We start from the raw sequence: 27151 nt of genomic DNA on the forward strand, positions 1-27151 counted from the left end.
TCCAAGTTGGCACCAAGTGGCTCCAAGTTGGCACCAAGTGGCCCTGAGTGCCCCCAATTTGGCACCAAGTGGCCCCAAGTTGGCACCAAGTGGCTCCAAGTTGGCACCAAGTGTCCCTGAGTGGCTCCAAGTTGGCACCAAGTGGCTCCAAGTTGGCACTAAGTTGCCCTGAGTGGCCCCAAGTTGGCACCAAGTGGCCCCAAGTGGCACCAAGTTGGCTCCAGCTGGCCCTGAGTAGCCTCAGCTGGCACCAAGTGGCCCTGAGTGCCCCCAAGTTGGCACCAAGTGGCCCCAAGTTGGCTCCAGCTGGCCCTGAGCTGCCTCAGCTGGCACTGAGTGGCATCAAATTGGCCCCAGCTGGCCCCAAGGTGGCCCTAAGTTGGCACCAAGTGGCCCTGAGTGGCTCCAAGTTGGCACCAAGTTGGCACCAAGTGGCCCTGAGTGGTTCCAAGTTGGCACCAAGTGGCTCCAAGTTGGCACCAAGGTGGCCCTGAGTGCCTCCAATTTGGCACCAAGTGGCCCCAAGTTGGCACCAAGTGGCTCCAAGTTGGCACCAAGTGTCCCTGAGTGGCTCCAAGTTGGCACCAAGTGGCTCCAAATTGGCACCAAGTGGCCCTGAGTGGCTCCAAGTTGGCACCAAGTTGGCACCAAGTTGGCTCCAAGTGGCCCTGCGTGGCTCCAGCTGGCCCTGAGTAGCCTCAGCTGGCACCAAGTGGCCCTGAGTGCCCCCAAGTTGGCACCAAGTTAGCACCAAGTTGGCACCAAGTGGCCTTGAGTGCCACAAGTTGGCACCAAGTGGCACCAAGTTGACACCAACTGGCCCCAAGTGGCACCAAGTTGGCACCAACTGGCACCAAGTTGGCTCCAGCTGGCCCTGAGTAGCCTCAGCTGGCACCAAGTGGCCCTGAGTGCCCCCAAGTTGGCACCAACTGGCCCTAAGTTGGCTCCAGCTGGCCCTTAGCTGCCTCAGCTGGCACCGAGTGGCATCAAATTGGCCCCTACTGGCCCCAAGGTGGCCCTAAGTTGGCACCAAGTAGCCCTGAGTGCCCCTAAGTTGGCACCAAGTGGCCCTGAGTGCCCCTAAGTTGGCACCAAGTGACTCCAAGTTGGCACCAAGTGGCTCCAAGTTGGCACCAAGTGGCCCTGAGTGCCCCTAAGTTGGCACCAACTGGCACCAAGTTGGCACCAAGTGGCCCCAAGTGGCACCAAGTTGGCTCCAGCTGGCCCTGAGTAGCCTCAAGTGGCCTCAAGTTGGCACCAAGTGGCCCTGAGTGCCTCAAGTTGGCACCAACTGGCCCTAAGTGGCTCCCAAGTGGCACCAAGTTGGCTCCAGCTGGCATTGAGTAGCCTCAAGTGGCACCAAGTTGGCACCAAGTGGCCCTAAGTGGCTCCCAGGTGGCCCCAAGTTGGCTCAGATTGGCCTCAAGTTGGCACCAAGTGGCACCAAGTTGGCTCCAGCTGGCCCTGAGCTGCCTCAGCTGGCACCGAGTGGCATCAAATTGGCCCCAACTGGCCCCAAGGTGGCCCTAAGTTGGCACCAAGTGGCCCTGAGTGGCTCCAAGTTGGCACCAAGTGGCACCAAGTTGGCACCAAGGTGGCCCTGAGTGCCTCCAATTTGGCACCAAGTGGCCCCAAGTTGGCACCAAGTGGTCTGAAGTTGGCACCAAGTGACCCCAGGTTGCCCCTGAGTGTCCCCAGGCTGGCACCCAGCAGCCCCAGGTTGGCACCCAGCAGCCCTGAGTGGCCCCAAGTTGGCACCAAGTGATCCCAGGTTGCCCCTGAGTGGTGCCAGGCTGGCACCCAGCAGCCCTAGATTGGCTCTGAGCAGTGCCAGGCTGGCACCCAGCACTCCAGGTTGCCCCTGAGCAGTGCCAGGCTGGCACCCAGCACTCCAGGTTGCCCCTGAGCGATGCCAGGCTGGCACCCAGCTCCCCAGGCTGGCACCCAGAAGCTCCAGGCTGGCACCCAGCAGCCCTAGATTGGCTCTGAGCAGTGCCAGGCTGGCACCCAGCACCCCTAGGCTGGCACCCAGCACTCCAGGTTGCCCCTGAGCGGTGCCAGGCTGGCACCCAGCACCCTCAGGCTGGCACCCAGCACCCCTAGGCTGGCACCCAGCACTCCAGGTTGCCCCTGAGCAGTGCCAGGCTGGCACCCAGCACTCCAGGTTGCCCCTGAGTGATGCCAGGCTGGCACCCAGCACCCCTAGGCTGGCACCCAGCAGCCCTAGATTGGCTCTGAGCAGTGCCAGGCTGGCACCCAGCACCCCTAGGCTGGCACCCAGCACTCCAGGTTGTCCCTGAGCAGTGCCAGGCTGGCACCCAGCAGCCCTAGATTGGCTCTGAGCAGTGCCAGGCTGGCACCCAGCACCCCTAGGCTGGCACCCAGCAGCCCAGGCTGGCACCCAGCAGCCCCAGGTTGGCACCCAGAAGCTCCAGGCTGGCACCCAACAGCCCTGAGTGTCCCTAAATTGGCACCAAGTGTCCTCAGGTTGGCACCAAATGGCCCTGAGTGGTGCCAGGCTGGCACCCAGCAGCCCAGGTTGGCACCCAGCAGCCCTAGATTGGCCCTGAGTGGTACCAGGCTGGCACCCAGCACCCCTAGGCTGGCACCCAGCACTCCAGGTTGCCCCTGAGCGATGCCAGGCTGGCACCCAGCACCCCAGGTTGGCACCCAGCAGCCCTACATTGGCTCTGAGCAGTGCCAGCCTGGCACCCAGCACCCCTAGGCTGGCACCCAGCACTCCAGGTTGCCCCTAAGCGGTGCCAGGCTGGCACCCAGCACCCCTAGGCTGGCACCCAGAAGCTCCAGGCTGGCACCCAGCAGCCCTAGATTGGCTCTGAGCGGTGCCAGGCTGGCACTCAGCACCCCTAGGCTGGCAGCCAGCACTCCAGGTTGCCCCTGAGCGGTGCCAGGCTGGCACCCAGCACCCTTAGGCTGGCACCCAGCAGCTCTAGATTGGCTCTGAGCGGTGCCAGGCTGGCACCCAGCACCCCTAGGCTGGCACCCAGCACTCCAGGTTGCCCCTGAGCGGTGCCAGGCTGGCACCCAGCACCCTCAGGCTGGCACCCAGCACCCCTAGGCTGGCACCCAGCACTCCAGGTTGCCCCTGAGCAGTGCCAGGCTGGCACCCAGCACTCCAGGTTGCCCCTGAGTGATGCCAGGCTGGCACCCAGCACCCCTAGGCTGGCACCCAGCAGCCCTAGATTGGCTCTGAGCAGTGCCAGGCTGGCACCCAGCACCCCTAGGCTGGCACCCAGCACTCCAGGTTGTCCCTGAGTGGTGCCAGGCTGGCACCCAGAAGCTCCAGGCTGGCACCCAGCAGCCCTAAATCGGCTCTGAGCAGTGCCAGGCTGGCACCCAGCACCCCTAGGCTGGCACCCAGCAGCCCAGGCTGGCACCCAGCAGCCCCAGGTTGGCACCCAGAAGCTCCAGGCTGGCACCCAACAGCCCTGAGTGTCCCTAAATTGGCACCAAGTGTCCTCAGGTTGGCACCAAATGGCCCTGAGTGGTGCCAGGCTGGCACCCAGCAGCCCAGGTTGGCACCCAGCAGCCCTAGATTGGCCCTGAGTGGTACCAGGCTGGCACCCAGCACCCCTAGGCTGGCACCCAGCACTCCAGGTTGCCCCTGAGCGATGCCAGGCTGGCACCCAGCACCCCAGGTTGGCACCCAGCAGCCCTACATTGGCTCTGAGCAGTGCCAGCCTGGCACCCAGCACCCCTAGGCTGGCACCCAGCACTCCAGGTTGCCCCTAAGCGGTGCCAGGCTGGCACCCAGCACCCCTAGGCTGGCACCCAGAAGCTCCAGGCTGGCACCCAGCAGCCCTAGATTGGCTCTGAGCGGTGCCAGGCTGGCACTCAGCACCCCTAGGCTGGCAGCCAGCACTCCAGGTTGCCCCTGAGCGATGCCAGGCTGGCACCCAGCACCCTTAGGCTGGCACCCAGCAGCTCTAGATTGGCTCTGAGCGGTGCCAGGCTGGCACCCAGCACCCCTAGGCTGGCACCCAGCACTCCAGGTTGCCCCTGAGCGGTGCCAGGCTGGCACCCAGCACCCCTAGGCTGGCACCCAGCACCCCTAGGCTGGCACCCAGAAGCTCCAGGCTGGCACCCAGCACTCCAGGTTGCCCCTGAGCGATGCCAGGCTGGCACCCAGCACTCCAGGTTGGCACCCAGCAGCCCTAGATTGGCTCTGAGCGGTGCCAGGTTGGCACCCAGCACTCCAGGTTGCCCCTAAGCGGTGCCAGGCTGGCACCCAGCACCCCTAGGCTGGCACCCAGCAGCCCTAGATTGGCTCTGAGCAGTGCCAGGCTGGCACCCAGCTCCCCAGGCTGGCACCCAGCACCCCTAGGCTGGCACCCAGCACTCCAGGTTGCCCCTGAGCGGTGCCAGGCTGGCACCCAGCACTCCTAGGCTGGCACCCAGCACTCCAGGTTGCCCCTGAGCGATGCCAGGCTGGCACCCAGCACCCCTAGGCTGGCAGACAGCATTCCAGGTTGCCCCTGAGCGGTGCCAGGCTGGCACCCAGCAGCCCCAGGCTGGCAGACAGCAGCCCTGAGTGTCCCCAGGTTGGCACCAAGTGGTCTGAAGTTGGCACCAAGTGACTCCAGGTTGCCCCTGAGTGTCCCCAGGCTGGCACTCAGCAGCCCAGGTTGTCCCTGAGTGGTGCCAGGTTGGCACCCAGCCGCTCTGAATGGCCCCAAGTTGGCACCAAGTGACCCCAGGTTGCCCCTGAGTGGTGCCAGGCTGTCACCCAGCACCCCTAGGCTGGCACCCAGCACTCCAGGTTGCCCCTGAGCGGTGCCAGGCTGGCACCCAGCTCCCCAGGCTGGCACCCAGAAGCTCCAGGCTGGCACCCAGCACTCCAGGTTGCCCCTGAGTGGTGCCAGGCTGGCACCCAACACCCCCAGGCTGGCAGCCAGCACTCCAGGTTGCCCCTGAGTGGTGCCAGGCTGGCAGCCAGCAGCCCTAGGCTGGCAGCCAGCACTCCAGGCTGCCCCTGAGCGGTGCCAGGCCGCTGGTGCCCGCCGCTGGTGCCCGCTGCTGAGCGCTGCCCGCGGTGCCCGCAGAAGGAGGTGGTGCAGGCCCTGCCCAAGCTGATCAAGCTCAACCCCATCGTGGTCAAGGAGGTCTTCAACCGCCTGCTGGGCACACAGCATGGTGAGGGCACCCCCTGGCACCCCCCTGGGTACCCCCTGGCACCCCCCTGGCACCCCCCTGGGCACCTGGGTACCTGGGCTGGGCATGGATGGGGTGGGGTTGGCATCGCTATGGTGGGGTTGGGCATGGTCAGGGTGGGGTTGGGCATGGTCAGGGTGGGGGTTGGCATAGCCTGGGTGGGGTTGGCATCACCAGGGTGAGGTTGGCATCACCAGGGTGGGGTTGGCACCCCCTGGGTGGGTGGTGGCATCTCTAAGGTGGGGGTTGGCATCTCCAGGGTGGGGTTGGGCATGGTCAGGGTGGGGGTTGGCATCTCTAAGGTGGGGGTTGGCACCTCCAGGGCGGGGGTTGGCATCTCCAGGGTGGGGGTTGGCATCTCCAGTGTGGGGTTGGCACCTCCAGGGTGGAGTTGGGCACCTCCAAGGTGGTGTTGGCATAGCCAGGGTTGGGTTGGCACCTCCAGGGTGAGGTTGGCATCTCTAAGGTGGGGGTTGGCATCTCCAGGGTGAGGGTTGGCATAGCCTGGGTGGGGTTGGCATCACCAGGGTGGGGGTTGGGCATGGTCAGGGTGGGGGTTGGCATCACCAGGGTGGGGGTTGGGCATGGTCAGGGTGGGGGTTGGCATCTCTAAGGTGGGGGTTGGCATCTCCAGGGTAAGATTGGCACCCCCTGGGTGGGGGTTGGCACCTCCTGGGTGGGGGTTGGCATCACCAGGGTGAGGTTGGCATCACCAGGGTGGGGTTGGGCATGGTCAGGGTGGGGGTTGGCACCTCCTGGGTGGGGGTTGGCATCACCAGGGTGAGGTTGGCATGGTTAGGGTGGGGTTGGGCATGGTCAGGGTGGGGGTTGGCACCTCCAGGGTGGGGTTGGGCATGGTCAGGGTGGGGTTGGCATCACCAGGGTGGGGTTGGGCATGGTCAGGGTGGGGGTTGGCATCTCTAAGGTGGGGGTTGGCATCTCCAGGGTAAGATTGGCACCCCCTGGGTGGGGGTTGGCACCTCCTGGGTGGGGGTTGGCATCACCAGGGTGGAGTTGGGCACCTCCAAGGTGGTGTTGGCATAGCCAGGGTTGGGTTGGCACCTCCAGGGTGGGGGTTGGCATCACCAGGGTGGGGTTGGCATCACCAGGGTGGGGTTGGGCATAGCCAGGGTGAGGTTGGCATCTCTAAGGTGGGGGTTGGCATCTCCAGGGTGAGGGTTGGCATAGCCTGGGTGGGGTTGGCATCACCAGGGTGGGGTTGGGCATAGCCAGGGTGAGGTTGGCATCTCTAAGGTGGGGGTTGGGCATGGTCAGGGTGGGGGTTGGCGCCTCCAAGGTGGTGTTGGCATAGCCAGGGTTGGGTTGGCACCTCCAGGGTGAGGGTTGGCACCTCCAGGGTGAGTGTTGCCCATGCCCCCCAAGGCCACAGTGGTGCCCACCCAATGCTACAGTGGTGCCCACCCAAGTACCACCATGGAGATGCCCACCCAATGCCACCCTGGAGGTGCCCTCAAGGCCACAGTGGTGCCCACCCAAGTACCACCATGGCGATGCCCACCCAATGCCACCGTGGAGATGCCCTCCAAGGCCACAGTGATGCCCACCCAATGCCACCATGGAGATGCCCACCCAATGCCACCCTGGAGGTGCCCACCCAATGCCACCATGCAGATGCCCTCCAAGGCCACAGTGGTGCCCACCCAATGCCACCATGGAGATGCCCACCCAATGCCACCCTGGAGGTGCCCTCCAAGGCCACAGTGGTGCCCACCCCAGTACCACCACGGAGATGCCCACCCAATGCCACCCCCGAGGCCACAGAGCTGCCCCTAGGGGCAAACCCTCCCTTCTGTGGCTACCAGAGGGTGGTGCCCATTGGGTGCCAGCCTGATGCCAACCTGCTGTGCCCTGCCAGGCGATGGCTCCTCGGCACTGTCCCCCCTGAGCCCGGGGGAGCTCCTGGTTGCCCTCCACAACATCGACTCCTCCAAGTGTGACATGAAGTCAATCATCAAAGGTGGGTGCCAGGCGGTGCCAGGGGGTGCCAGGGGGTGCCAGGGGGTGGCACCGACCCAGCCTGGCAAAGGGAGGTGCCAAGGGGGTGGTTTGATGCCAGCCTGGCCAAGGTGGGTGGAGGAGTGAGGGGTGAGGAGGTCCTGGCAGTGTGGGTGGGAGGGAGTGAGGTGGTGCCAGGCGGTGCCAGGCAGTGCCAGGGGGTGCCAGGGGGTGGCATCGACCCAGCCTGGCAAAGGGAGGTGCCAAGGGGGTGGTGTGATGCCAGCCTGGCCAAGGTGGATAGAGGAGTGAGGGGTGAGGAGCTCCTGGCAGTGTGGGTGGGAGGGGGTGAGGTGGTGCCAGGCGGTGCCAGGGGGTGCCAGGGGGTGGCATTGACCCACCCTGGCAAAGGGAGGTGCCAAGGGGGTGGTGTGATGCCAGCTTGACCAAGGAGGGTAGAGGAGTGAGGGGTGAGGAGCTCCTGGCAGTGTGGGTGGGAGGGAGTGAGGTGGTGCCAGGCTGGCAGAGGTGGGTGCCAGGCGGTGCCAGGGGGTGCCAGGGGGTGGCACCGACCCAGCCTGGCAAAGGGAGGTGCCAAGGGGGTGGTTTGATGCCAGCTTGGCCAAGGTGGGTGGAGGAGTGTGGGGTGGGGAGCTCCTGGCAGTGTGGGTGGGAGGGAGTGAGGTGGTGCCAGGCTGGCAGAGGTGGGTGCCAGGCGGTGCCAGGGGGTGGCATTGACCCACCCTGGCAAAGGGAGGTGCCAAGGGGGTGGTTTGATGCCAGCCTGGCCAAGGTGGGTGGAGGAGTGAGGGGTGAGGAGGTCCTGGCAGTGTGGGTGGGAGGGAGTGAGGTGGTGCCAGGCTGGCAGAGGTGGGTGCCAGGCGGTGCCAGGGGGTGGCAGGGGGTGGCATTGACCCACCCTGGCAAAGGGAGGTGCCAAGGGAGTGGTGTGATGCCAGCCTGGCCAAGGTGGGTGGAGGAGTGTGGGGTGAGGAGCTCCTGGCAGTGTGGGTGGGAGGGAGTGGGGTGGTGCCAGGCTGGCTGAGGTGGGTGCCAGGGGGTGGCACTGACCCACCCTGGCAAAGGGAGGTGCCAAGGGGGTGGTTTGATGCCAGCTTGGCCAAGGTGGGTAGAGGAGTGAGGGGTGAGGAGCTCCTGGCAGTGTGGGTGCCAGGGGGTGGGGTGGTGCCAGGCTGGCAGAGGTGGGTGCCAGGGGGTGCCAGGGGGTGGCACCGACCCAGCCTGGCAAAGGGAGGTGCCAAGGGGGTGGTGTGATGCCAGCCTGGCCAAGGCGCTGTGAGCCCAAGCCTGGCACCAGTGCAGCTCTCCCAAGCCTGGCACCAGTGTGGCTCTTGCAAGCCTGGCACCAGTGTGGTTCTATGGCCCCAAGCCTGGCATCAATGTGGCTCTATAACCCCAAGCCTGGCACCAGTGTGGCTCTGTAGCCCCAAGCCTGGCATCAGTGTGATTCTATAACCCCAAGCCTGGCACCAGTGTGGCTCTTGCAAGCCTGGCACCAGTGTGGCTCTACAGCCCCAAGCCTGGCACCAGTGTGGTTCTATGGCCCCGAGCCTGGCACCAGTGTGGCTGCCACAAGCCCAGAGTGGGCACTGGGAGCTAATGGGCACCAGGGAGGTGCTGTGAGCCCAAAGTGGGCACTGGGAGGCAGTGGGCACCAGGAGGCAGTGGGCACCGGGAGGCAGTGGGCACCAGTGTGGTTTTATAACCCCAAGCCTGGCACCAGGGAGGTGCAGCAGTGGGCACCAGGGAGGCAGTGGGCACCGGGAGGTGCTGTGAGCCCCAAGCTGGGTATTGGGCGGCAGTGGGCATCAGGGTGGCAGTGGGCACTGGGAGGCAGTGGGCACCAGGGAGGGCACTCTGTGCCACTCTCCAGTGCCCATCCTGACTCTGCCCCCTGGCTGTGCCCCCCTGGCAGCCACCAACCTGTGCCTGGCAGAGCGCAGGCTGTACAGCTCGGAGGTGCTGGCAGTGGTGCTGCAGCAGCTGGCAGAGCAGTGCCCACTGCCCACCCTGCTCCTGGGCATGGTCATCCAGGGGCTCACTGTGTGCCCCAGCCTGGCACCAGTGTGGCTCTTGCAAGCCTGGCACCAGTGTGGTTCTATGGCCCCAAGCCTGGCACCAGTGTGGTTCTATGGCCCCAAGCCTGGCACCAGTGTGGCTCTTGCAAGCCTGGCACCAGTGTGGTTCTACGGCCCCAAGCCTGGCACCAGTGTGGCTCTTGCAAGCCTGGCACCAGTGTGGTTCTATGGCCCCAAGCCTGGCACCAGTGTGGCTCTTGCAAGCCTGGCACCAGTGTGGTTCTATGGCCCCAAGCCTGGCACCAGTGTGGCTCTTGCAAGCCTGGCACCAGTGTGGTTCTGTAGCCCCAAGCCTGGCACCAGTGTGGTTCTATAACCCCAAGCCTGGCACCAGTGTGGCTCTTGCAAGCCTGGCACCAGTGTGGTTCTATGGCCCCAAGCCTGGCACCAGTGTGGCTCTTGCAAGCCTGGCACCAGTGTGGTTCTGTAGCCCTGAGCCTGGCACCAGTGTGGCTCTTGCAAGCCTGGCACCAGTGTGGCTCTTGCAAGCCTGGCACCAGTGTGGCTCTTGCAAGCCTGGCATCAATGTGGCTCTATAACCCCAAGCCTGGCACCAGTGTGGCTCTTGCAAGCCTGGCATCAGTGTGGCTTTATAGCCCCAAGCCTGGCACCAGTGTGGCTCTTGCAAGCCTGGCATCAGTGTGGTTCTGTAGCCCCAAGCCTGGCACCACTGTGGCTTTATAGCCCCAAGCCTGGCACCAGTGTGGCTGTCACAAGCCCAAAGTGGGCACTGGGTTGTAATGGGCACCAGTGTGGTTCTATAGCCCCAAGCCTGGCACCAGTGTGGTTCTGTAGCCCTGAGCCTGGCACCAGTGCAGCTGCCACAAGCCTGGCACCAGTGTGGTTCTGTAGCCCTGAGCCTGGCACCAGTGTGGCTGTCACAAGCCCAAAGTGGGCACCAGGGAGGCAGTGGGCACCGGGAGGCGGTGGGCACCGGGGAGGACACTCTCTGGTGCCCATCCTGACTCTGCCCCCTGGCTGTGCCCCCCTGGCAGCCACCAACCTGTGCCTGGCAGAGCGCAGGCTGTACAGCTCGGAGGTGCTGGCAGTGGTGCTGCAGCAGCTGGCAGAGCAGTGCCCACTGCCCACCCTGCTCCTGGGCATGGTCATCCTGGCGCTCACTGTGTGCCCCAGCCTGGCACCAGTGTGGTTCTATGGCCCCGAGCCTGGCACCAGTGTGGCTCTACAGCCCCAAGCCTGGCACCAGTGTGGTTCTATAGCCCCAAGCCTGGCACCAGTGTGGCTCTTGCAAGCCTGGCACCAGTGTGGTTCTACGGCCCCGAGCCTGGCACCAGTGTGGTTCTATAACCCCAAGCCTGGCATCAGTGTGGTTCTGTAGCCCCAAGCCTGGCACCAGTGTGGCTCTTGCAAGCCTGGCACCAGTGTGGTTCTGTAGCCCCAAGCCTGGCACCAGTGTGGCTCTTGCAAGCCTGGCACCAGTGTGGTTCTATGGCCCCAAGCCTGGCACCAGTGTGGTTCTATGGCCCCAAGCCTGGCACCAGTGTGGCTCTTGCAAGCCTGGCATCAGTGTGATTCTATAACCCCAAGCCTGGCACCAGTGTGGCTCTTGCAAGCCTGGCATCAGTGTGGCTCTATAGCCCCAAGCCTGGCACCAGGGAGGTTCTGTGAGCCCAATGTGGGCACTGGGAGGCGGTGGGCACCAGTGTGGCTCTATAGCCCCGAGCCTGGCACCAGTGTGGTTCTGTAGCCCTGAGCCTGGCACCAGTGCAGCTGCCACAAGCCTGGCACCAGTGTGGTTCTGTAGCCCTGAGCCTGGCACCAGTGTGGCTGTCACAAGCCCAAAGTGGGCACCAGGGAGGCAGTGGGCACCGGGAGGCGGTGGGCACCGGGGAGGACACTCTCTGGTGCCCATCCTGACTCTGCCCCCTGGCTGTGCCCCCCTGGCAGCCACCAACCTGTGCCTGGCAGAGCGCAGGCTGTACAGCTCGGAGGTGCTGGCAGTGGTGCTGCAGCAGCTGGCAGAGCAGTGCCCACTGCCCACCCTGCTCCTGGGCATGGTCATCCAGGGGCTCACTGTGTGCCCCAGCCTGGCACCAGTGTGGTTCTATGGCCCCGAGCCTGGCACCAGTGTGGCTCTTGCAAGCCTGGCATCAGTGTGGTTCTGTGGCCCCAAGCCTGGCACCAGTGTGGCTCTTGCAAGCCTGGCACCAGTGTGGCTCTTGCAAGCCTGGCATCAATGTGGCTCTATAACCCCAAGCCTGGCACCAGTGTGGCTCTTGCAAGCCTGGCATCAGTGTGGCTTTATAGCCCCAAGCCTGGCACCAGTGTGGCTCTTGCAAGCCTGGCATCAGTGTGGTTCTGTAGCCCCAAGCCTGGCACCACTGTGGCTTTATAGCCCCAAGCCTGGCACCAGTGTGGCTGTCACAAGCCCAAAGTGGGCACTGGGTTGTAATGGGCACCAGTGTGGTTCTATAGCCCCAAGCCTGGCACCAGGGAGGTTCTGAGCCCCAAGCTGGGCACAGTGGGAGGCAGTGGGCACCAGGGAAGTGCTGTGAGCCCCATACTGGGCACCGGGAGGCAGTGGGCACCGGGGGGCAGTGGACACCAGTGTGGTTCTATAACCCCAAGCCTGGCACCAGGGAGGCAGTGGGCACCAGGGAGGGCACTCTCTGCCGCTCTCCAGTGCCCATCCTGACTCTGCCCCCTGGCTGTGCCCCCCTGGCAGCCACCAACCTGTGCCTGGCAGAGCGCAGGCTGTACAGCTCGGAGGTGCTGGCAGTGGTGCTGCAGCAGCTGGCAGAGCAGTGCCCACTGCCCACCCTGCTCATGCGCACTGTGATCCAGGCCCTGGCCATGTACCCACGCCTGGGCACCTTCGTCATGAACATCCTGGCACGGCTCATCATGAAGCAGGTTGGCACCTACCCACCCACCCCCACCCCCCTCTCCTCCTCGCCCTGGCATGGCTGCTCTGGCTGGCACGATCTGTGGGTCGCCTCTGACTGGACTTGTGCCACCTCTGCCCATCACTGTGCCACCTCTGCCCAGCCTTGTGCCACCTCTGACCAGCCTTGTGCCACCTCTGCCCATCATTGTGCCACCTCTGCCCGTTGCTAGGAGTCTCTGCCCCCTCTGCCCATCTTTGTGCCACCTCTGACCATCATTGTGCCACCTCTGCCCATCCCTGTGCCCCCTCTGCCCAGCCCCTATGAGCCTTCTGCCCATCATTGTGCTCCCTCTGCCCATCACTGTGCCACCTCTGCCCATCATTGTGCCACCTCTGCCCGTCCCTGTGCCCCCTCGGCCCAGCCCCTATGAGCCTCTGCCCATCATTGTGCCACCTTTGACCGTGCTTATGCCACGTCTGCCCATCCTTGTGCCACCTCTGCCCATCACTGTGCCACCTCTGCCCATCATGTGCCACATCTGCCCATCATGTGCCACCTCTGCCCGTCCTTGTGCCCCCTCTGCCTGTCCCTGTGCCACCTCTGCCCATTACTGTGAGCCTCTGCCCAACATTGTGCCACCTCTGCCTATGCCTCTGCCCCCTCTGCCCATCCCTGTGCCCCCTCTGCCCAGCCCCTATGAGCCTATGCCCATCCCTGTGCCACCTCTGCCTGGCCCCTCTGCTCCTTGTGCCCATCACTATGAGCCCTCTGCCCATCCTTGTGCCACCTCTGCCCATCACTGTGAGCCTCTGCCCATTGCTCTGCCCCCTCTGCCCATCCCTCTGCCCCCTCTGCCCATCCCTGTGAGCCTCTGCCCATCCCTGTGCCCCCTCTGCCCATCCCTGTGCCCCCTCTGCCCATCCCTCTGCCCCCTCTGCCCATCCCTCTGCCCCCTCTGCCCATCCCTGTGCCACCTCTGCCCATCCCTCTGCCCCCTCTGCCCATCCCTGTGCCACCTCTGCCCATCCCTGTGCCCTCTGCCCATCCCCCTGTGCCCACAGCCCATCCCTGTGCCCCCTGTGCCCATCCCTGTGCCACCTCTGCCCATCCCTCTGCCCCCTCTGCCCATCCCTGTGCCACCTCTGCCCAGCCTTCTGCCCCCTCTGCCCATCCCTGTGCCCCCTCTGCCCATCATTGTGCCACCTCTGCCCGTCCTTGTGCCACCTCTGCCCATCCTTGTGCCACCTCTGCCCATCATTGTGCCACCTCTGCCCGTCCTTGTGCCCCCTCTGCCCATCCCTCTGCCCCCTCTGCCCATCCCCCTCTGCCCCCTGTGCCCATCACTGTGCCCCCTCTGCCCATCCCTCTGAGCCCTCTGCCCATCCCTCTGCCCCCTCTGCCCAGCCCCTATCAGCCTTCTGCCCATCCTTGTGCCCCCTCTGCCCATCCTTGTGCCATCTCTGCCCATCACTGTGCCACCTCTGCCCATTGCTAGGAGCCTCTGCCCCCTCTGCCCATCTTTGTGCCCCCTCTGCCCATCATTGTGCCACCTCTGCCCATCGTTGTGCCACCTCTGACCATCCCTGTGCCCCCTCTGCCCAGCCCCTATGAGCCTCTGCCCATCATTGTGCCACCTTTGACCGTGCTTATGCCACCTCTGCCCATCACTGTGCCACCTCTGCCCATCATGTGCCACATCTGCCCATCATGTGCCACCTCTGCCCGTCCTTGTGCCCCCTCTGCCTGTCCTTGTGCCACCTCTGCCTGTCCCTGTGCCACCTCTGCCCATTACTGTGAGCCTCTGCCCATCCTTGTGCCACCTCTGCCTATGCCTCTGCCCCCTCTGCCCATCCCTGTGCCCCCTCTGCCCAGCCCCTATGAGCCTATGCCCATCCCTGTGCCACCTCTGCCTGGCCCCTCTGCTCCTTGTGCCCATCACTATGAGCCTCTGCCCATCCCTGTGCCCTCTGGCCAACCCCTATGAGCCCTCTGCCCATCCCTGTGCCACCTCTGCCCATCACTATGATCCTCTGCCCATCCCTGTGCCCTCTAACCAGCCTCTATGAGCCTTCTGCCCATCCCTGTGCCACCTCTGCCCATCCCTGTGCCACCTCTGCCCGTCCTTGTGCCCCCTCTGCCCAGCCCCTCTGAGCCCTCTGCCTATCCCTGTGCCACCTCTGCCCATCCCTCTGCCCCCTGTGCCCATCATTGTACCACCTCTGTCCGTCCTTGTGCCACCTCTGCCCGTCCTTGTGCCCCCTCTGCCTGTCCTTGTGCCACCTCTGCCCATCCTTGTGCCACCTCTGCCCGTCCTTGTGCCACCTCTGTCCGTCCTTGTGCCACCTCTGCCCATCATTGTGCCACCTCTGACCGTCCTTGTGCCACCTCTGACCGTCCTTGTGCCACCTCTGTCCGTCCTTGTGCCACCTCTGCCCATCATTGTGCCCCCTCTGCCCATCACTGTGCCACCTCTGCCCATCATGTGCCACCTCTGCCCGTCCTTGTGCCCCCTCTGCCCATCCCTGTGAGCCTCTGCCCATCCCTCTGCCCCCTCTGCCCATCCCTGTGAGCCTCTGCCCATCCCTGTGCCCACTGCCCATCCCTCTGCCCCCTCTGCCCATCACTGTGAGCCTCTGCCCATCCCTCTGCCCCCTCTGCCCATCCCTGTGCCCCCTGTGCCCATCCCTGTGCCACCTCTGCCCAGCCCTCTGCCCCCTCTGCCCATCCCTGTGCCCCCTCTGCCCATCCCTGTGCCACCTCTGCCCAGCCTTCTGCCCCCTCTGCCCATCACTGTGAGCCTCTGCCCATCCCTCTGCCCCCTCTGCCCATCCCCCTCTGGAGATGCCCTCTGGAGGTGCCCTCAGGGTGATACCCTCTGGTGGTGCCCTCTGAGGTCACCCTCTTGGGGGTGATGCTCTCTGGGTGGTACCCTCTGGGTGCTACCCTCTGGGTGGTGCCCTCTGGGGGGTGGTGATGCCCTCTGGGGGGGTGATGATGCCCTCTAGGGGGGTGCCCTCTGGGTGCTACCCTCTGGGTGGTGCCCTCTGGGTGGTGCCCTCTGGGGGGGTGATGATGCCCTCTAGGGGGGTGCCCTGTGGTGGTACCCTCTGAGTGATGCCCTCTGGGGGGGGTGCTCTCTGGGGGGTGGTGATGCCCTCTGCGGGGATGATGATGCCCTCTAGGGGGGTACCCTCTGGGAGGTGATGCCCTCTGGGGGGGTGATGATGCCCTCTAGGGGGGTGCCCTCTGGGTGGTACCCTCTGAGTGATGCCCTCTGGGTGGTGCCCTCTGGGGGGGTGGTGATGCCCTCTAGGGGGGTGCCCTCTGGGTGGTGTTGCCCTCTGGGTGGTGCCCTCTGGGGGGGTGATGATGCCCTCTGGGGGGTACCCTCTGGGAGGTGATGCCCTCTGGGTGGTGCCCTCTGGGGGGGTGGTGATGCCCTCTGGGTGGTACCCTCTGGATGGTGCCCTCTGGGGGGGTGGTGATGCCCTCTAGGGGGGTGCCCTCTGGGTGGTACCCTCTGAGTGATGCCCTCTGGGTGATGCCCTCTGGGTGTTGCCGTCTGGGGGGATGATGATGCCCTCTAGGGGGGTACCCTCTGAGTGGTGATGCCCTCTGGGTGGTGCCCTCTGGGGGGGTGATGATGCCCTCTGGGGGGTACCCTCTGGGTGGTGCCCTCTGGGTGATGCCCTCTGGGAGGTGATGCCCTCTGGGGGGGGTGATGATGCCCTCTAGGGGGGTACCCTCTGAGTGGTGATGCCCTCTGGGTGGTGCCCTCTGGGTGGTGCCCTCTGGGAGGTGATGCCCTCTGGGTGGTGCCCTCTGGGGGGGGTGATGATGCCCTCTAGGGGGGGTGCCCTCTGGGTGGTGCCCTCTGAGTGATGCCCTCTGGGGGGGTGGTGATGCCCTCTGGGTGATGGTTATGCCCTCTGGGGGGGGGGTGATGCCCTCTGAGTGATGATGATGATGCCCTCTAGGGGGGGTGGTGATGCCCTCTGGATGGTGCCCTCTGGGGGGGTGGTGATGCCCTCTGCAGGGGGTGCCCTCTGGGGGATGATGATGCCCTCTAGGGGGGTATCCTCTGGGTGGTGCCCTCTGGGGGGGTGGTTATGCCCTCTGGGGGGGTGATGATGCCCTCTAGGGGGTACCCTCTGGGAGGTGATGCCCTCTGGGTGGTACTCTCTGGATGGTACCCTCTGGGTGATGCCCTCTGGGTGATGATGATGCCCTCTGGGGGGGGTGATGATGCCCTCTTGGGGGTACCCTCTGGGAGGTGATGCCCTCTGGGGGGTGCCCTCTGGGGGGGGTGATGATGCCCTCTAGGGGGGTACCCTCTGGGAGGTGATGCCCTCTGGGAGGGTGGTGATGCCCTCTGGGGGGAGTGATGATGCCCTCTGGGTGGTGCCCTCTGGGGGGTGGTGATGCCCTCTGGGTGGTACCCTCTGGGTGATGCCCTCTGGATGGTGCCCTCTGGGGGGGTGGTGATGCCCTCTGGGGGGGGTGATGATGCCCTCTGGGTGGTGCCCTCTGGGGGGAGTGATGATGCCCTCTAGGGGGGGTGCCCTCTGGGTGCTACCCTCTGGGTGGTGCCCTCTGGGGGGATGATGATGCCCTCTAGGGGGTGCCCTCTGGGTGGTGCCCTCTGGGGGGGTGGTGATGCCCTCTGGGTGATGATGATACCCTCTGGGGGGTACCCTCTGGGAGGTGATGCCCTCTGGGCGGTACCCTCTGGATGGTGCCCTCTGGGAGGTGATGCCCTCTGGTTGGTGCCCTCGGGGGGTGGTGATGCCCTCTGAGGGGAGTGATGATACCCTCTGGGTGGTACCCTCTGGGTGGTGCCCTCTGGGTGGTGCCCTCTGGATGGTGCCCTCTGGGGGGTACCCTCTGGGAGGTGATGCCCTCTGGGGGGTGCCCTCTGGGGGGTGATGCCCTCTGGGTGGTACCCTCTGGGTGGTACCCTCTGGGTGGTGCCCTCTGGGGGGGGTGGTGATGCCCTCTAGGGGGGTGCCCTGTGGTGGTACCCTCTGAGTGATGCCCTCTGGGTGGTGCCCTCTGGGGGGTGGTGATGCCCTCTGAGGGGGGTGATGATACCCTCTGGGTGGTACCCTCTGGGTGGTGCCCTCTGGGAGGTGATGCCCTCTGGGTGGTGCCCTCTGGGGGGGTGATGATGCCCTCTAGGGGGGTGCCCTCTGGGTGGTGCCCTCTGGGGGGGTGGTGAGGCCCTCTGGGTGATGGTGATGCCCTCTAGGGGGGTGCCCTCTGGGTGGTGCCCTCTAGGTGATGCCCTCTGGGTGGTGCCCTCTTGGGTGATGATGATGCCCTCTGGGGGGGGGTGATGATGCCCTCTAGGGGGGTACCCTCTAGGTGGTGCCCTCTGGGTGATGCCCTCTGGGAGGTGATGCCCTCTGGGTGGTGCCCTCTGGGGGGGGTGATGATGCCCTCTAGGGGGGTGCCCTGTGGTGGTACCCTCTGAGTGATGCCCTCTGGGTGATGCCCTCTGAGGGGGGTGATGATGCCCTCTAGGGGGGTGCCCTGTGGTGGTACCCTCTGGGTGATGCCCTCTGGGGGGGAGGTGATGCCCTCTGGGTGATGGTGATGCCCTCTGGGGGGGGTGACGATGCCCTCTAGGGGGTACCCTCTGGGAGGTGATGCCCTCTGGGTCATGATGATGCCCTCTGGGTGATGATGATGCCCTCTGGGGGGGGTGATGATGCCCTCTAGGGGGGTACCCTCTGGGAGGTGATGCCCTCTGGGTGGTGCCCTCTGAGTGATGATGATGCCCTCTGGGGAGGGCAATGCTGCTGCTGATGCCCTCTTTACCCTCCCCCCTCCCCTTTTTACCCCCCTCTGTGCCCACCCCCGTGCCCACCTCCGTGCCCACCTCTGTGCCCACCTCCGTGCCCAGGTGTGGAAGTACCCCAAGGTGTGGGAGGGCTTCATCAAGTGCTGCCAACGTACCAGGCCCCAGTCCCACCCTGTGCTGCTGCAGCTGCCACCCCCCCAGCTCGGTGCCATCTGCCACAAGTGCCCTGAGCTCAGGGAGCCTCTGCTGGCACACGTGCGGGCACTGCCACCCCACCAGGTCAGCCTGGCACTGCCAGCGGGCATTAGGGGTGAGGGGAGAGGGGGAGGAAAGGGGTGAGGGAGGGTGCCAGGGGTTGGGGGAGGGTGTGGAGGGTGCCAGGGGTTGGCATTGCTGCTGTGGAGGGTGTGGAGGGTGCCAGGGGTTGGCATTGCTGCTGTGGAGGGTGCCAGGGGGATTGGCATTAGCTGGTGTGGAGGGTGCCAGGGGTTGGGATTGCTGCTATGGAGGGTGCCAAGGGGGTTGGCATTAGCTGGTGGAGGGTGCCAAGGGGGTTGGCATTAGCTGGTGGAGGGTGCCAGGGGTTGAGGGAGGGTGTGGAGGGTGCCAGGGGTTGGCATTGCTGCTATGGAGGGTGCCAAGGGGGTTGGCATTAGCTGCTGTGGAGGGTGCCAAGGGGGTTGGCATTAGCTGGTGGAGGGTGCCAGGGGTTGAGGGAGGGTGTGGAGGGTGCCAGGGGTTGGCATTGCTGCTGTGGAGGGTGTGGAGGGTGCCAGGGGTTGGCATTGCTGCTGTGGAGGGTGCCAGGGGTTGGCATTGCTGCTATGGAGGGTGCCAGGGGGGTTGGCATTAGCTGCTGTGGAGGGTGCCAAGGGGGTTGGCATTAGCTGGTGGAGGGTGCCAAGGGGGTTGGCATTAGCTGGTGGAGGGTGCCAGGGGTTGAGGGAGGGTGTGGAGGGTGCCAGGGGTTGGCATTGCTGCTATGGAGGGTGCCAGGGGTTGGCATTAGCTGGTGGAGGGTGCCAGGGGTTGGGGGAGGGTGTGGAGGGTGCCAGGGGGGTTGGCATTAGCTGGTGTGGAGGGTGCCAAGGGGGAGTTGGCATTGCTGCTGTGGAGGGTGCCAGGGGTTGGGGGAGGGTGTGGAGGGTGCCAGGGGTTGGCATTGCTGCTGTGGAGGGTGCCAGGGGTTGGCATTAGCTGGTGGAGGGTGCCAGGGGTTGGGGGAGGGTGTGGAGGGTGCCAGGGGTTGGCATTGCTGCTGTGGAGGGTGCCAGGGGTTGGCATTAGCTGGTGGAGGGTGCCAAGGGGGTTGGGGGAGGGTGTGGAGGGTGCCAGGGGTTGGCATTAGCTGTTGGAGGGTGTGGAGGGTGCCAGGGTGGTTGGCATTAGCTGGTGGAGAGTGCCAGGGGTTGGGGAGGGTGTGGAGGGTGCCAGGGGGGTTGGCATTGCTGCTATGGAGGGTGCCAGGGGTTGGCATTAGCTGGTGGAGGGTGCCAAGGGGGTTGGGGGAGGGTGTGGAGGGTGCCAGGGGTTGGCATTGCTGCTGTGGAGGGTGTGGAGGGTGCCAGGGTGGTTGGCATTGCTGCTGTGGAGGGTGCCAGGGGGGGTTGGCATTAGCTGCTGGAGTGTAGTCAGCCTGGCACTGCCAGCAGGGAGTTGGCATCGCTGCTGGAGGGTGTGGAGGGTGCCAGGGGGGTTGGCATTAGCTGCTGTGGAGGGTGCCAGGGGGGTTGGCATTAGCTGCTAGGGTGTAGTCAGCCTGGCACTGCCAGTGGGCATTAGGGGTGGGGGAGGGTGAGGAAGGGGGTGGGGAGGGTGCCAGGGGTTGGCATTGCTGCTATGGAGGGTGCCAGGGGTTGGCATTGCTGCTGTGGAGGGTGTGGAGGGTGCCAGGGGGGTTGGCATTGCTGCTGTGGAGGGTGCCAGGGGTTGGCATTAGCTGGTAGAGGGTGCCAGGGGTTGGGGGAGGGTGTGGAGGGTGCCAGGGGTTGGCATTGCTGCTGTGGAGGGTGTGGAGGGTGCCAGGCGTTGGCATTAGCTGGTGGAGGGTGCCAGGGGTTGGCATTGCTGCTGTGGAGGGTGCCAGGGGTTGGCATTAGCTGGTGGAGGGTGCCAAGGGGGTTGGGGGAGGGTGTGGAGGGTGCCAGGGGTTGGCATTGCTGCTGTGGAGGGTGTGGAGGGTGCCAGGGTGGTTGGCATTGCTGCTGTGGAGGGTGCCAGGGGTTGGCATTAGCTGGTGTGGAGGGTGCCAGGGGTTGGCATTGCTGCTGTGGAGGGTGCCAGGGGTTGGCATTAGCTGGTGTGGAGGGTGCCAGGGGTTGGCATTGCTGCTGTGGAGGGTGTGGAGGGTGCCAGGGGTTGGCATTAGCTGGTGGAGGGTGTGGAGGGTGCCAGGGGTTGGCATTAGCTGGTGGAGGGTGCCAGGGGTTGAGGGAGGGTGTGGAGGGTGCCAGGGGTTGGCATTGCTGCTATGGAGGGTGCCAAGGGGGTTGGCATTAGCTGCTGTGGAGGGTGCCAGGGGGGTTGGCATTAGCTGCTGGAGTGTAGTCAGCCTGGCACTACCAGCAGGGAGTTGGCATCGCTGCTGGAGGGTGTGGAGGGTGCCAGGGATTGGCATTGCTGCTGTGGAGGGTGCCAGGGGTTGGCATTAGCTGGTGGAGGGTGCCAAGGGGGTTGGCATTAGCTGGTGGAGAGTGCCAAGGGGGTTGGGGGAGGGTGTGGAGGGTGCCAGGGGTTGGCATTGCTGCTATGGAGGGTGCCAGGGGTTGGCATTGCCTGCTGTGGAGGGTGCCAGGGGTTGGCATTAGCTGGTGGAGGGTGCCAAGGGGGTTGGCATTAGCTGCTGTGGAGGGTGCCGGGGGGGGTTGGCATTAGCTGCTGGAGTGTAGTCAGCCTGGCACTGCCAGCAGGGAGTTGGCATCGCTGCTGGAGGGTGTGGAGGGTGCCAGGGTGGTTGGCATTGCTGCTGCCTGGCACTGCCAGTGGGCATTAGGGGTTGGGGAGGGTGGGGAAGGGGTTGGCAGCGCTGGTGGAGGGTGTGGAGGATGCCAGGGGGGGTTGGCATCACTCCCAGCATGCACTGAGGGGGTGCTAGGGGGAGTTGGCATCGCTGTTAGACTGTATGGAGGGTGCCAGGGGTTGGCATCGCTCCCAGCATGCATTGGAGGTGCCAGGGGAGGGGTTGGCATCACTCCCAGTATGCATTGAGGGGGTGCCAGGGAGGGTTGGCATCGCTGTTAGATTGTATGGAGGGTGCCAGGGGGGGTTGGCATCACTCCCAGCATGCACTGAGGGGGTGCCAGGGAGGGTTGGCATCGCTGTTAGACTGTATGGAGGGTGCCAGGGGTTGGCATCACTGTTAGACTGTATGGAGGGTGCCAGGGGGGGTTGGTATCGCTCCCAGCATGCATTGGGGGTGCCAGGGGAGGGGTTGGCATCACTCCCAGCATGCACTGAGGGGGTGCCAGGGGGGGTTGGCATCGCTGTTAGACTGTATGGAGGGTGCCAGGGGTTGGCATCGCTCCCAGCATGCATTGGGGGTGCCAGGGGAGGTTGGCATCGCTGTTAGACTGTATGGAGGGTGCCAGGGGAGGTTGGCATCGCTCCCAGCATGCACTGAGGGGGTGCCAGGGAAGGTTGGCATCGCTGTTAGACTGTATGGAGGGTGCCAGGGGAGGTTGGCATCGCTCTCAGCATGCATTGGGGGTGCCAGGGGAGGGGTTGGCATCACTGCCAGCATGCCCCTGCCCCACGGCTGACCCTCGGTGCCCTCCTCCTGTGCCCCCTGGCAGCAAGCCCACATCCCTCTCGCCACCATGGCCATCCTGGAGGCCTCTGCCCGCCACGAACCTGATGCCCAGGAGGTGCCCCCTGGCGAGGTGGGCACAGTTCAAGGGGGGGGGGGGGGGTGGGGGTGGGGGTGGGTACCCCTGGGGCACCTCTCACCCCCTCCCCCCCCCCCTTTTCTGTGCCCACTCCTCTAGGAGAAGCCTTCCAAGAGGCCAAACGAAGAGGAGGGCAAAGGCAAAACGATGCCCGCGGGAGGTGCCCAGGCGGTGCCCGGGGGGGTGCCCCCTACCGAGGGGGTACCCCCCGAGGCTGACCTCGACCCTCCCCCGATCTTCATCAGCGGCCCTGAGGATGAGGAGAGCTCAGGGGGCACCGAGTCCCCCCCTGACACCGCTCTCAATGCCCCCAAGGTACCCAACCCCCCCCCCCCCCCATGGTGCCCTCTGTGCCCACCGCCGGGCAGTGCCTATCTCTAACTCCCCTCCCCCACCTTTGTCTCCCCTCCCCCCCCCAACAGGACCCCACCGGTGGCACCGACCCCTCCCCCCCCACCGAGGCTCCTCCCAGCAGCTCCTCCCCCTCCTCGGAACCACCTCCCCCTGGCACCCAGAGCCCTGAGGTGCCCCCGGGGGCAGCTGGCACCGATGCCACCCCCGGGCCGGCAGAGCTCTGAGGGGGAGGAGGGGGGGAGGGGGTGGGGGATGGGCACCCCTGGGCACCGTCTGTGGCTCAATAAAAGGCTTGGGAGCAGCTCTGGAGCTCTGCCAGCTTCGGGCCCCAGTGCAGGAGGTGCCCCCAGAGGTGCCAGGGAGGGGCGCGGGGGGGGGGGGGGGGGGGGGGGTGAGGGGAGGGAGCTCCATGGCGGCGGAGGTCTGGGCAGGGCACTTCCGGTGGGCGGGGAAGCACTTCCGGGGAGAAGCGATGCACTTCCGGGGTCGGGATGCACTTCCGGGGGAAGTGATGCACTTCCGGTGGGCGGGGATGCACTTCCGGGGAAGTGATGAACTTCCGGGGTCGGGGATGCACTTCCTGTGGGCGGTGAAGCACTTCCGGGGGAAGCGATGCACTTCGGGTGGGCGGTGAAGTACTTCCGGTGGGCAGTGATGCAGTTCCTGTGGGCGGGGATGCACTTCCTGTTGGCGATGATTCACTTCCGGCCCGATGGTGCCACACTTCCGGTGGGCGTCGACTCACTTCCTGTGGGCGGTAACTCACTTCCGGCGGGCGGCCACGCACTTCCGGTGGGCGTTAACTCACTTCCGGTGGGCGGTAACGCACTTCCGGCGGGCATTAACTCACTTCCGGTGGGCGTTAACTCACGTCCTGTGGACGGTGATGCACTTCCGGTGGGCGTTAACTCACTTCCGGTGGGCGGTAACGCACTTCCGGCGGGCATTAACTCACTTCCGGTGGGCGTTAACTCACGTCCTGTGGACGGTGATGCACTTCCGGTGGGCATAACTCACTTCCGGACTGGTGGTAAAGCACTTTCCGGTGGGCAGTGACGCACTTCCGGCTGGTATTAACTCACTTCCTGTGGGCGGTGACGCACTTCCGGCGAGCGTTAACTCACTTCCGGCGGGCTTTAACTCACTTCCGGCGGTCGCCGACCCACTTCCGGCGGTCTTCGACCCACTTCCGGTGGGCTTTAACTCACTTCCGCCCGGGCTGTGACGCACTTCCTCCCGGAACCGACGCACTTCCGGCGGGCGGTAACGCCCTTCTACTGGCAAGAAGACGACGCCGCACTTCCGGCGGCCGCCTGACGCACTTCCTGCCGACGCCTGACGCACTTCCGGCGGCAGGATGGCAGCGGCGGCAGCGCTCCCGGGGCCGCTTCAGGTCCAGGTCTCGGTCCCGGTCCCGGTCCCGGCGCCGCTGCCGCTCAGGAGCCAATTCCGCACCCGCGAAGGCTCCTACCGGTTGCTGCGCACCGAGCCCCGGCCCCGACCTTCCTCCTCCTCCTCCTCCTCCTCCTCTTCCTCCTCCTCCTCCTCCTCCTCCTCCTCCTCCGCCGCCGCCGCCGCTCCCCCGGGGCCTTCCCCGCCCGGTGCCGGTGCCGGTGCCGGTGTGGGCTCCGCTGCCTCCGGTGCGTTTGGCGGCAGCGGAGGAGGAGGAGGAGGAGGAGGAGGAGGAAGGTCGGGGCCGGGAGCTCTGCGGCTACGGCGGGACCGGAGCTGCCGGGGGGGGAGAGGAAGGCACCGAGTGAGGGGCGGCGGAGAGCGGCGGGAGGAGGGGGAGGGAGGGGTGGGGGTGGGGAAGGGGCAGAGGGCACCGGGGGTGGGCAGCGGAGGGGGCACAGGTGGGCACCGGTAGGGAGGGCAACGAACGAGAGGGTACCGGAACCGGTAACGGAGAGTGCGGGGGGGGAGGGGAGGATGCTCCGAGCCTGGCACCGGTGGGGGCGGCGGGAGGGGGGTGGGAGGGGGCAGAGGGCACCGGGGGTGGGCACCGGAGGGGGCACAGATGGGCACCAGTTGGGAGGGCACTGACTGAGAGGGTACCGGGAACGGGAACAGAGAGTGTGGGGGTGGGGAGGGGAGGGAGAGGCTGCTCCGAGCCTGGCACTGGGAGGGGGGAGGCAGTGCCAGGGTGGGGTTGGGTAGTGCCAGGCTGAGGTTAGGTTGGTGCCAGGTTGGGTTAGGTTGGTGCCAGGTTGGGTCTGATTGGTGCCAGGCTGGGTTTGGTTGGTGCCAGGTTGGGTTAGCTTGGTGCCAGGCTGGGTTTGGTTGGTGCCAGGCTTGGTTAGATTGGTGCCAGGCAGGAGTCAGGTTGGTGCCAGGTTGGGTTAGGTTGGTGCCAGGCTGGGTTTGGTTGGTGCCAGGCTGGGTTAGATTGGTGCCAGGTTGGGTTAGGTTGGTGCCAGGTTGGGTCAGGTTGGTGCCAGGCTGGGTCAGGTTGGTGCCAGGTTGGGTCTGGTTGGTGCCAGGCTGGGTTAGATTGGTGCCAGGTGGGGTTTGGTTGGTGCCAGGCTTGGTTTGGTTGGTGCCAGACTGGGTTAGATTGGTGCCAGGTGGGGTTTGATTGGTGCCAGGCTGGATTAGGTTGGTGCCAGTGTGGGTCAGGTTGGTGCCAGGCTGGGTTTGATTGGTGCCAGGCTGGGTCTGGTTACTGCCAGGCTGGGGTTGGTTGGTGCCAGGCTGGGTTAGATTAGTACCAGCTGGGTTTGATTGGTGCCAGGTTGGGTTTGGTTGGTGCCAGTGTGGCTTAGATTGGTGCCAGGTTGGGTTGGGTGGTGCCAGGCTGTGTTAGGTTGGTGCCAGGCTGGGTCAGGTTGGTGCCAGGCTGGGGTTGGGTGGTGCCAGGCTGGGGTTGGGTGGTGCCAGGCTAGATTATATTGGTGCCAGGCTGGGTTTGGTTGGTGCCAGGCTCGTGCAAGAGCCTCATTCAAGAGCCACCCTTGTGCAAGGCACTCGTGCAAGGAGCAGCCTCATGCAAGAGCTACCCTTGTGCAAGGCACTTGTGCAAGAGCCATGCTTGTGCAAGAGCTTCGTTTAAGAGCCATCCTTGTGCAAGGCACTTGTGCAAGAGCTATGCTTGTGCAAGAGCTTTGTTTAAGAGCCGTCCTTGTGCAAGGCACTTGTGCAAGAGCCATGCTTGTGCAAGAGCTTCGTTTAAGAGCCATGCTTGTGCAAGAGCTTCGTTTAAGAGCCATCCTTTTGCAAGGCACTTGTGCAAGAGCCACCCTAGTGCAAAAGCCTCATTTCAGAGCCATCCTTGTGCAAGGCACTCGAGCAAGGAGCATCCTCGTGCAAGAGCCACCCTTGTGTAAGGGAGTTGTGCAAGAGCCACCCTCGTGCAAGACACTCGTGCAAGAGCCCCCCTTGTGCAAGAGCCTCATTTAAGAGCCATCCTGGTGCAAGGAGCATCCTGGTGCAAGAACCATCTTCGTGCAAGGCACTCGTGCAAGAGGCACCCTTGTGCAAGAGCTTCATTTAAGAGCCATTCTTGTGCAAGGAGCATCCTCATGCAAGAGCCACCCTCGTGCAAGGCACTCGTGCAAGAGCCATCCTCATGCCAGAGCCTCATTTCAGAGCCATCCTTGTGCAAGGCACTAGTGCAAGGAGCATCCTCGTGCAAGAGCCACTCTTGTGCAAGACACTCGTGCAAGAGCTACCCTTGTGCAAGAGCCTCATTTAAGAGACATCCTTGTGCAAGACACTCGTGCAAGAGCCAACCTGGTGCAAGGAGCATCCTCGTGCAAGAGTCACCCTTGTGCAGGGCACTTGTGCAAGAGCCGTCCTGGTGCAAGAGCCTCATTTAAGAGACATCCTTGTGCAAGGAGCATCCTGGTGCAAGAGCTGTCCTGGTGCCAGTGACGTGGGCCAGGCACTCGTGCAAGAGTCCTCCCCTACCTGAGCTGGGAACTGGGGGGGGGGGGGAGGAGCCTTGCACCAGGGTGGGCAGGAGCCTTGCACCAGGGGGGGCCCAATCCTTGCACCAGGGGGACCCAATCCTTGCACCAGAGGGTCCCAATCCTTGCACCAGAGGGGCCCAATCCTTGCACCAGAGGGGCCCAATCCTTGCACCAGGGGGGGCCCAATCCTTGCACCAGGGGGACCCAATCCATGCACCAGGGGGGGCCCAATCCTTGCACCAGGGGGGGCAGGAGCCTTGCACCAGGGGGACCTAATCCTTGCACCAGGGGGGGCCCAATCCTTGCACCAGGGGGAACCAATCCTTGCACCAGGGGGGCCCAATCCTTGCACCAGGGGGGGCCCAATCCTTGCACCAGAGGGGCCCAATCCTTGCACCGGGGGGGCCCAATCCTTGCACCGGGGGGGCCCAATCCTTGCACCAGGGGGGGCAGGAGCCTTGCACCAGGGGGGGGCCCAATCCGAGCCGATGCTGCCCCCCCCCAGCCCCCAGGGGGCGTCCCACGGGGACGAGTCTGGGGTCACCTCCACCCCCCCCCCCCCCCCCCGCATCGCTGCCCCTCCCCCACCATAAACCTGCTCTGAAACCACCTCAGGGCTTGGCCTCTGCCTGGGGGGGGACATGGGGACACGAGTGGGGGGCAATGGGGACACATGGGGGGGGGGCAATGGGGTCATGAGTGGGGGGCAATGGGGACACAATGGGGGGGACAATGGGGACACGAGTGGGGGGCAATGGGGACATGAGTGGGGGGCAATGGGGACACAATGGGGGGGGACAGGGGACACGAGTGGGGGGCAATGGGGACATGAGTGGGGGGCAATGGGGGGACAATGGGGACACAATGAGGGGGGACAATGGGGTCATGAGTGGGGGGCAGTGGGGACACGAGTGGGGGGACAATGGGGGGACAATGGGGACACGAGTGGGGGGACAATGGGGACACGAGTGGGGGGACAATGGGGACATGAGTGGGGGGCAATGGGGACACGAGTGGGGGGCAATGGGGGGGCAATGGGGACATGAGTGGGGGGCAATGGGGACACGAGTGGGGGGCAATGGGGACACAATGGGGGGGGCAATGGGGACACGAGTGGGGGACAATG

At 65.0% G+C, this 27151-nt stretch overlaps 1 protein-coding gene across 1 annotated transcript in view; it reads left to right on the forward strand.

Moving 5' to 3' along the window:
• SYMPK (symplekin scaffold protein) overlaps positions 1 to 22426 on the forward strand; it is a gene marked incomplete at its 5' end in the record, with an annotated part of 44415 nt that extends 21989 nt beyond the window's left edge. The window contains 7 exons of the mRNA XM_064141220.1: positions 5064 to 5154; positions 7049 to 7150; positions 11914 to 12101; positions 17982 to 18158; positions 21671 to 21757; positions 21863 to 22078; positions 22186 to 22426. Coding sequence (XP_063997290.1) covers positions 5064 to 5154; positions 7049 to 7150; positions 11914 to 12101; positions 17982 to 18158; positions 21671 to 21757; positions 21863 to 22078; positions 22186 to 22341 — 1017 coding nt within the window. The remainder of the gene's footprint in view (positions 1 to 5063; positions 5155 to 7048; positions 7151 to 11913; positions 12102 to 17981; positions 18159 to 21670; positions 21758 to 21862; positions 22079 to 22185) is intronic.
• Positions 22427 to 27151: the final 4725 nt, after the last annotated feature.

The sequence above is a fragment of the Pogoniulus pusillus genome, unplaced genomic scaffold (assembly GCF_015220805.1).
Source record: "Pogoniulus pusillus isolate bPogPus1 unplaced genomic scaffold, bPogPus1.pri scaffold_183_arrow_ctg1, whole genome shotgun sequence".
NCBI classification, from domain to species: domain Eukaryota; kingdom Metazoa; phylum Chordata; class Aves; order Piciformes; family Lybiidae; genus Pogoniulus; species Pogoniulus pusillus.